General features: G+C 35.7%; 1 protein-coding gene across 2 annotated transcripts in view; it reads left to right on the plus strand.

Annotated features, from left to right (window-relative positions):
* The window catches only part of B3GNTL1 (UDP-GlcNAc:betaGal beta-1,3-N-acetylglucosaminyltransferase like 1), a 101,120-nt gene extending 91,168 nt beyond the window's left edge, over positions 1 to 9,952 (plus strand). For both annotated transcript variants that reach the window (XM_027840338.1, XM_027840344.1), the window contains 2 exons: positions 931 to 1,005; positions 9,533 to 9,952. In XM_027840338.1, coding sequence (XP_027696139.1) covers positions 931 to 1,005; positions 9,533 to 9,613 — 156 coding nt within the window. In that variant the 3' untranslated portion in view covers positions 9,614 to 9,952. The remainder of the gene's footprint in view (positions 1 to 930; positions 1,006 to 9,532) is intronic.
* The last annotated feature ends 540 nt before the right edge of the window (positions 9,953 to 10,492 follow it).

The raw sequence follows: 10,492 nt of genomic DNA on the forward strand, positions 1-10,492 counted from the left end.
GGAGGAGCTCACCAATCAGAGAAAGGGGCCACAGGGGCAGAGGAATGTTACACAGTGAGACAGCTGCTGGGAAATGGAGAAGAGAGACTCCAGAAAGTCAAGAAATGTCCCTGTTGCTGAGTAGAGTGACACATCTCTAAGTCCCACTGGAGTATTTATAGGGGATACTTATATAGTATCCTCTGCAACTTAATATGACACGATCTTCCCACAGTCCATGCATCTTCCCAATATGTCCTCTTAGTCTACTTTGATTCTTCAGACATTGTAAAGCTTACAAGGTAAATATATGCAACTGTAACAACAATTCATCTTTGAATAACACTTCAAGGTTTATGGAGAACTTTCTTTACAATAATACAAGGTTAGTTGGTTAGTTGTTGTCCTTTGTTCTTGAAAAGAACCAAAGTGACATCACTATGTTAGGGTTAAGGTACAATGTGTTCAGCTGTGGCTGATCAGACTAATACAAGGTCAGAAGGCTTTACTACAGGTCGGTCACAAAAAATCCATATGAACATTTGGAGTGGAGATGTCTTCAAATTTGTGTATCTCATGTTTCTTTTGAGATATTGCAGTTCTGCATTGCTCATAGAGCATAGTGTGGGAACACCATGCTGGGCATTCCTTTGCCAGTGCCTCCTTTGTCACACAATCGATTCCAGAGTTCTCCAGAGAGACCTAGAGAGTATCCTCCAGTACTTCCTTTTCCAGATGAGGAATCTGAGGCTCAAAGAAATTGGTTGGCCACAAATAGCTGTTAAGTGGCTAGAACTAGAATTTTGGTTTTCTAAATCCTTTTCCAATGCTTTTTGCACTGCTTTGCCCAAGGATAGAAGTAATTAGAAAATGTTTTACCTTTTGGTTATCAGCTAATACCTATAACTGGCTGACTTGATAAATATCTGAATCCTTCTTGTTTTGTTTTAGGAAAGACCCAAACCAAAGATTCCAATACAGCATTTCAAGGATGCTGACCCTCCTTTTGTGATTTGTGTAAAGCTGGTGAGTAGATATAATGAAACAATCATGCAAAAGTTCAGCAGTTATACATGCCTACAAACAACTGTATGTGCAAACTTTGTCTCCCCTATACTGAAAAAAAACAAACTAAAAAACACTATCCTCTTCAAGGTATTGCCGTGTATTTTTCTTCCTTATCCCAGCTAAACCCCTAGATAAAAGCTGTTTGAACTCATTGGCTCCACTTTCTCTCTTCTAAATCACTTTACCGCCCTTTGTAGTCTTCATCACTTCATCACTTAACCAATGATCTCTTAATTCCTCAATCTGATAGTCTTTTCTCAGTCCTTATCTTTCTACATTTCTTTACAGCATGTGGTGCTGTTGACAACCTTCTTCTCCTAAATATTCTCTCTTCTTTTTTTTTTGTTTTGTTTTGTTGTTTGGGGCTTTCTTTTTGGACACTACTCTTTCCTTGTTTTCCTTCTACTTGACTTTTCCTTCATTTCCTCTGATGGCTCATCGATTCACATTAATACCCTAAGTGTACTTGAAGGCTCTACACTGGACTGTTTTTCTCATTTTCCTTTAAACTATCTCAGTGACTTCATCAGCTCCCATAAGTTTATCTCATATCTATATGTCTACCCCAGTTTCTCTTCTGAGCTTTAATTCGCCTTTCCTGACTGTTTATTGTACATTTCAAATTGGATGTCTCTTACACACCTCAAATTTAGCATACATCCTTCAGTTCTTTCAGTCATATCTGACCTTTGTGACCCCATTTGGGGTTTTCTTGGCAAAGACACAGGAGTGGTTTGCCACTTCCTTCTCAGTGAACGAGGCAAATAGGGTTAAGTGTCTTTCCCAGGGTCATATAATTAGTAAGTGTCTGAGTCTGGATTTGAACTCAGATCTTTCTGACTGCAAGCACTTATTACTATGTATTGTGTACCTAATCTATTCCACTGGTCCATCACTGTGTTTCTTAGCCAGAACCAGATTGTTTTGATGATTACCACTTTGTAATACAGTTTAAGATCTGATACTGCTAGGCTACTTTCCTTTACATTTTTTTATCATTGATTTCCTTGATATTCTTGATCTTTTGTTTTTCCAGATGAATTTTATTATTTTTTCTGGGTCTATAAAATATTTTTTTGATAGTTTCATTGGTATGGCACTGAATAAGTAAATTAATTTAGGTAGAATTGTCATTTTTATTATATTGGCTCATCTTGCCCACAAGCAATTAATATTTCTCCAGTTGCTTAGATCTGACTTTATTTGTATGAGAAGTGCTTTGTAATTATGTTTATATAATTCCTGAGTTTGTTTTGGCAGGTAGACTCCCAAATATTTCATATTGTCTACAGTTATTTTAAGTGGAATTTTTTTCTATTTCTTGCTGCTAGACTTTGTGGGCAACATAGAAATGCTGATAATTTATATGAAGTTTATTTTATATCCTTTAACTTTGCTGAAGTTGATAATTTTTTCATCTGGTTTCTTAGTTGATTTTCTAGGATACTCTGAGTATGCCATCATATTATCTACAAAGAGTGATAGATTTTTTTCCACATGGCCTGTTCTAATTCCTTTCATTTCTTTTTTTTTTCTCTTATTGCTATAGCTAGCATTTCAAGTATAATATTGAATAAGAGTGGTGATAATGGACATCCTTGCTTCTGTCTTATCTCCATTACAGATAGTGCTTGCTGATGGTTTTAGATAGATACTACTTATCATTTTAAGAAAAGCTCCAGGAATGAAGCTTTTAACAGGAATAAGTATTGTATTTTGTCCAAAGCTTTCTTCTGCATCTATTTAGATAATCATGAAACTTTTACTGTTTTTGTTACTGATGTGGTCAATTACAGTGATACTTTTCTAATATTGCACCAGCCCTTCATTCCTGGTATAAATCTCACCTGCTCATATTTATGCTATAATCTCTTTGTTAATATTTTATTTTAAATATTTTATATTTTATTTATAAATATTTTATTTTATTTAAAATTTTTGCATTGATTAAGTAGATTAGTGTAGAGTTTTCTTTCTCCGTTTTTGCTCTTCCTGGTTTATGTATCAGCACCATATTTATGTTGTAAAAAGAATTTTGTAGAATTATGTCTTTGCCTTTTTTCCCAAAGAATTTATATTGTATTGACATGAATTTTTCTGTAAATGTTTGGTAGAATTGATTTATGAATCCATCTGGTCCTGGGGTTTTTTTTCTTAGACAGCTTATTGATGCCTTGTCATTTTCTTTTTCTAAGATAAGGTTGTTTAAATATTCTATTTCTTCTGTTAATCTGGGCAATTAATATTTTTGTAAATATTTATCTATTTCATTTAGACTGTTAGATTTATTGGCATATCATTGGACAAAACATCTCCTAAGCAACTTTAATTTCATCTTTATTGGTGGTGAATTCACCCTTTTCATTTTTGATACTGGTAATTTGCTTTTCTTCTTTTTTTAATCAAATTAACCAATGATTTATCTGTTTTATTGGGTTTTTCATAATACCAACTCCTAATTTTATTTATTAGTTCAGTGATTTTCTTTCAATTTTATTCATCTATATTTTGATTTTCAGTATTTCTAATTTGGCATTTAACTGGGAGTTTTTAATTTGTTCTTTTTCTAGTTTTTGTTGTTGTTGTTGTAGTTGCACGCCCAATTCATTGATCTGTTCTTTCTCTATTTTATTTATGTAAGTGTTTAGAAATATCAAATTTCCCCTAAATACTGCTTTGGCTGCATCCCACAAATTTTGGCATGTTGTTTCATTGTTGTCATTCTCTTTAATTAAATTGTTGATTGTTTCTATGATTTGTTCTTTGATCCATTCACTCTTTAGGATTAGATTATTTAGTTTCCAATTAATTTTTAATCTGTTTTCACAGCCCTTTATTGAATGTGGTTTTTATGGCTTTATGATCTGAAAGTATATGTTTAATATTTTTGCTTTTTTGCATTTTGGTTGTGAGGTTTTTAATCCCCTAATAAATACATGGTCAGTTTTTGTGTAGGTGTCATGTACTACTGAGAAAAAGATATGTTTTTTTCTATTTCCATTCAATTTTTCTCCAGAGGTCTACCATATCTAACTTTTCCAAAATTCTATTCATCTCCTTATGTTCTTTCTAGTTTATTTTTTGGTTAGATATATCTAGTTCTGTGAGGGGAAAGTTGAGGTTCCCACTATTACTGTTTTAATGTCTATTTCCTCCTTTAACTCATTTAACTTTTCCTTTAAGAATGTTATACCATTTGGTGAATATAAATTTAGTATTGATATTACTTCACTATCTATGGTACCTTTTAGCAAAATGTAGTTTCCCTGCTTATTTTAATTATTATGCTCTTTTTATTAGATCTAATTTTGCTTTTGCTTTGTATAAGATCATGATTGCTACCCCTGCTTTTTTTTTTCACTTCAGCTGAAACATAGTAACTTTTTCACTTAAGCTGAAGCATAATAACTTTTGCTCTAGCCCCTTACCTTTACTCTGTGTATGTCTCTGTTTCAAGCGAGTTTCTTGTAAACAATATATTGTTGGATTCTGGCTTTTATTCTACTCTGCTGTTTGCTTCCATTTTGTGGACGAATCCATTCTGTTCACATTCTTAATTATTATTACTGTTTATTTCTCTCCCTGTTTTTCCCCATGTTTTTCCTTCTCTCTTTTTTCTCTTTTCACTCTGTCTCTCCTCAGAAGTCTGTTTTATGGGGCAGCTAGGTGGCACAGTGGATAGAGCCCTGATGTCAGGAGGACCTGAGTTCAAATATGCCCTCAGACTTGACACTTGACAACTAACTAGCTGTGTGGCCCTGGGCAAGTCACTTAACCCCAATTACCTAAAAAAATAAATAAATAAATTAAAATTTAAAAAAAGAAGTCTGTTTTGGGTCTGACCAGCACTTCCCCCAGTCTTCCATCACCTCCCTCTTTTTTTATTCTCTTCCCATACTATTTCCCTGTAGGGCAAGATAGATTTCTATACTCAACTGAATCTTCATGTTATTCGCTCTTTGAGCCAATTCCAATGAGAGTAAGGTTCAAGTGTCTTCCTCTTCACTGAAAACGCTCTTCCTTTCATGTATTTTTTATGTAAGATTATTTACCCCGTTCTACCTCTCCCTTCCCCCTTCTCCTTTTCTCAGCCCTTAATTTTATTTTTTTTTAAATCATCCCACAATATTCCACTTCAACTGGGCTCTCTCTCTATGTATACTCCTTCTAACTGTCCTAATAATGAGAAAATTCTTAGGAGTTATAGCTATCATCTTCCCATGTAGGAATGTAAATAGTTTAACCTCATTGAATCCTTTATGATTCTTCTTTTTCTGTTTACCATTTATGCTTCTCTTGAGTCTTATATTTGAAAATCAGTTTTTTTATTCAACTCTGGTCTTTTCATCAGGAATGCTTGAAAGCCCTCTATTTCATTGAATACCCATTTTTTTCCCCTGAAGGATTGTACTCACTTTTTGTTGAGTAAGTTATTCTTGGTTGTAAGCCTAGCTCCTTTGCCCTCCAGAATACCACATTCCAAGCCCTCTGATACTGCTAAATCTTGTGTTATTCTGGCTCCATGGTATTTGGATTGTTTCTTTCTGGTTGCCTGAAGTTTTTTTTTTATGGGTACATCTTGGTACTTTTTTTTTTTTTTTTCAAAGAAATACCTTTTAGTTTTAAAAAAAAATTTTAAACATTTTTATTTAAAGTTTTGAGTCCCTTTCCCTTCTTCCCCTCCCCCTTCCCTAAGATGGTAAGCAATCAGTATAGGTTATACATGTGTAATTATATAAAATATTTCCATATTAGTAATTTTGTACAATAAGACACTTCAAGTATTTTGTGTTTTACCTGGGAGCTCTGGAATTTGGCTGCAGTTATCTAGGGAGTTTTAATTTTAGGATATCTTTCAGGAGGTGATCAGTGGATTCTTTCAAGTGCTGTTTACATTCTGGTTCTAGGATATCAGGGCAGTTTTCTTTCATAATTTCTTGAAATATGATGTCCAGGTCCTTTTTTGATTATGGCTTTCTGGTAGTTCAGTAATTCCTCAATTATCTCTCCATTATCTATTCTCCAGGTCATTTGTTTTTCCAATGAGAAATTTCATATTTTCTTTTTTTTTCTTTTGTTTTATTATTTTTTGATTATCTCATGGAGTCATTAGTTTTCAGTTGCCCAGTTCTGCTTTTTAAGGAATTATTTTCATCAGTGAGCTTTTGCAACTCCTTTTTCGTTTGGTCAATTTTACTTTTTATGCAGGGCAGCCAGGTGGCCTGTTGGATAGAGATCTGGGCCTGAAGTCAGGAAGACTCATCTTACTGAGTTCAATTCTGGTCTTTTTTATTACTTATTACTAGCTGTGTGACCCTAGACAAGTCACTTAACCCTATTTGCCTCATCTCTAAAATGACCTGGAGAAGGGAATTGTAAACCACTCCAGTATCTTTGCCAGGAAAACACCAAATTGTAGTCACAAAGAGTCAGACAGAACTGAAAAACAACTGAATAAGAACTTGATGTTGTCTGAGGTCCCTTACAAAAATGACTATGATTTGATACTGAACAAGATTAGGATAGGTGTCTATGCCCTTCAGCCCCAATTATACCAATGGCTTTTTTTTTTTTTTTTGGTGCCAAAAGGAATTGTTTAAAGAAAATTGTTCATTTGGACTTTCATCCTGATTAACTAGGCAAAACTTAGGACAAAGAGAATTAAAGGGGTTTGTTATAAGTATGTCAGGGTTGGCAACATGTTGACAAGCTCAGGGTGGGGCTAGCTTTTATATGTAACTTTAAGGCAATTCAGATAGGTCCACCTCAGCAAAAGAGTCTGAGCCCTTGCATCTCAGTTTCTTCCCAAGTAGCAAGAATGTGACAGTTTTTGTAGGTGACAAAAGAAGGGGCAATGCAAAAAGTCCCTGACTTGTTACCACCTCCATCAAATCCTCTCCCAACACTCATTGATAAGCTGGGCTGGTAACAATGGGTCATTGAGTTAACATAACTTTCAATATAATCACCCAAACGGCACCTTTTTGGGTCATTGTCAGTCACATTTCTGTTCTTAGGGACCTGAACTGAACTCCAACAGAAGGACGTAGGAGTGGCATTTAGAGTCCATGGCTTTCCCTGAGTCATCAGGGGATGAATGGACCCCTAGAATAAAACTCTTCTCCTTTCACAAGGGAGGGTCTGTCTTGACAGTGGTTTTAAAGTTAGGAGACCTGGGTTTAAGTTCAGTCTCTTAAATCAACTGTGTGACAAGGCTCTTAACTTTGAACCCCAATATCTTCACTTTTAAATTAGCTACCTAAGGAAGAGAGAAGCACCAAGGCTTTTAATAAGTAAGCCATGTTCTTTTAGTCCTTCTACTGTGACAAAGTTTAAAAGCACCTGTATCCATTTCTAGGCACAACCATACAAAGGAAGGATCTGAGTATCTGTTGAGCAGCTTGAAAATAGGGAGATTTAGCTTTCTCCATAGCTGCTTCAGTGCTCATGGGGAAGAAGATGGTCCTTAAAAATGGCTAGTAGCTGGAGGTGTCAGAGCCTGAGTGAGTAAAGAAGTCATAGGAGTCATGATAAAAAAAAAAATGAGACACCACAGAAGATGTGGGCTTGGAAACATTTGGCACAATTGGGTCTGAGAATAGCTAAAATACACTGCTCTCTTATTTTCTCAGTACTGTAACAATGTTATAATGCAAAGAACCCTAGATTTGTAGTCAGAAGACCCAAATTAAAATCTTAGCTTCATTGCTTGGGAAAGTCAATTAATCTATACAATGATGTAAGAGGGTAAGCTTTCAGCAAAGCTGAGAAGGGGCTAAAGGAGACATTGAAATATGAAGGAGGAAAAGTCTTATAATAAAAAAAAAATAGATTCCTTACTTTACTGGAGCCTTAGGTTTGAGTAGCTCACTTGCATATGAAGAGGCTAGCAAGATAGTTAATTTGCTTGTAGGGTACAGGCTGAATTCATACCTTTGTCCCTAGCCATTGATCTGCATAAGATCCCAAAAGGGAGGCTCTGAAGTATAATTGAGTCATTTGCAACTGATCACCCTAAGGCAAAGGGGAGTGTCTTACTGAGGGTAGGCTCTTTTTTTTTTTCCCCTTTTAAAAAAATTTTATTTATTTATTTATTTAGTTTTAGTTTTCAACTTTCACTTCTATAAGATTTTGAGTTCTAAATTTTCTCTCCCTCCATCTGCTTCTCCCGCCTCAAAATGGCATGCAATCTGATATAGACTATACATGTACCATCATATTAAACATATTACCACATTAGTCATGTTGTAAAGAAGAATTAGAACCAAAGGGAATCCATGAGAAAGAAGAAAAAAAAAGAGAAAATAGCATGCTTTGATCTGCATTCAGATTCCATAGTTCTTTCTCTGGATGTGGATAGTGTTTTCCATCATGAGTCTTTTGGAATTATCTTAGATCTTTGTATTGCTGAGAACAGTTAAGTCTATCAAAGTTGGTCATCGCACAGTGTTGCTCTTATTGTATGCAGTGTTCTCCTGGTTCTGCTCACTTTACTTAACATCAGTTCATACAAGTCTTTCTAGGTTTTTCTGAAGTCTACCTGCTCATCATTTCTTGTGGAACAATAATATTCCATTACATTCATATACCACAACTTGTTCAGTCATCCCCCAATCAATGGGCATCCCCCTTAATTTCCAGTTCTTGGCCACCAGAAAAAAAATTTTTGTACATATGGGTCCTCTTCCCATCTTTATGATTTCTTTGGGATACAGACCTAGAAGTGGTATTGCCAGATCAAAGGGTATGCACAATTTTATAGCCCTTTGAGCATAGCTCCAAATTGTTCTCCAGAATGGTTGGATCAAGTTTATAATTCCATCAGCAGTGCATTAGTGTTCCAGTTTTCCCACATTTTCTCCAACATTTATCATTTTCCTGTTCAGTCATTTTAGCCAACCTGATAGGTGTGATGTGGTACCTCAGAGTTGTTTTGATTTGCATTTCATTAATCAATAGTGATTTAGAGCATTTTTTCATGACTATAGAAGCTTTAATTTCTTCATCTGAAAACTGACTCTCAATTGGGGAAGGGTAGGTTCTTTTAAAACAGGAAGGATTATTGAACAGGAGAGGCTACTCCTTCCTGTAAGTGAAGGGCTGATGTTTTAGGGGAGTCAAAGAGAAGCTTTTGCCAATCCAAATCTAAAATGTAAATAAAAGTGCAGTGTAGTTGTGGGTTACTTTGGCTATATGTATTCCCTGCACATGTGCCTCATTACCTTGCATTGGCCTTAGTGTTCTCATCTAAAAATGAGGGCTTTTAACTAGATGATTTCTAAGAGGTCTCTACCAGCTAGTAGTAGACTAAATAGAAAAGGAAAGCTTAGAAGTTAACAGAAGCATAGAATTTAACAGCTGTAAGGAACCTAACTGAGAGAGAGTGGCTCTGCTGCCACATCCATGGATGTGTCCCTGTTTTACCTTCATAAAGCTACACAAGCTTCCTCCTTTCTGCCTTAACAGTTTTTGTTTTTCTCGCTAGGATCTTACTGGTGGGACATTTGAAGAAAACCTGGAGTCGCTGAATCTGCAGGAAGGCCTAGATTATCTTCATTTCAGTTGACCTTGTCATTATGTTTTTGCATTAAAAGCTACAAAGATCCAGCCAAAAGGGGTCCTAGAAAATGGAATTGGTCCAGCCCTAGGCAGGGAGCAAGATGGAACTATACTTCAAACCTAGCAGCAGAGCTGTTGCTTCACCTGAATTATCGTGGAAACAGTGGCATTTTGGAACTACCTCACATGTGCAATTTCAGCAGGTACAATCTGAATGACAAATCAACTTCACGCTATGACTGTAAGTGGAGAGGGCGAGAGCCTCAGGTGCATTGAATGTTCTTCAGAAGAAGGTGAGGCAGCCACTTCATACTGTGAGGACATTAATAAATGTTGAACTAAAATATAACCTGTTCCCAACCCTTTTTATTTTTCAGAAATAAGAAAGATAAAATAGCATAATGAACAGAGCAATAAATGTGAAGTCACATTAATTAATGAAGTAAGTAATTAAGTGGATTCAGGAAGCCTGGACTCAGATCCACCTTGAGACTTGTTCTTGCTTTATGTGATTAACCTCTCAGGATTTCAGTTTCCTCATATGTAAAATGAGGGTAATAATAATTGCATGACCTGTTATTTGACCAATATTTCACATGGCTGCTAGAAGTTATTCAAAAACATTTCAATGGAAAAAGTCCTTGAAGAGTAATGAATAAAAGAGTTGGAATTTGAAAGGAAAATTCATTTGCTCCAAAGTTATATGGAGAATGTAAGAATGGGCAGAGAAGGAGGGCTCTTACAGCAGAGTGCCCCTCTACACCTCATGCTGATATAAGCATACTGCCTGGTCACTGGCCGAGAGAACAGACAAATGGGACAGACTCACCTTGAGCTGGATGGAATTGAAAGTAAGTTCCTACAGGCCCATGTTCAGGCATGTTGA

Source organism: Vombatus ursinus, unplaced genomic scaffold (genome assembly GCF_900497805.2).
Source record: "Vombatus ursinus unplaced genomic scaffold, bare-nosed wombat genome assembly UNPS02004704.1, whole genome shotgun sequence".
NCBI lineage: Eukaryota > Metazoa > Chordata > Mammalia > Diprotodontia > Vombatidae > Vombatus > Vombatus ursinus.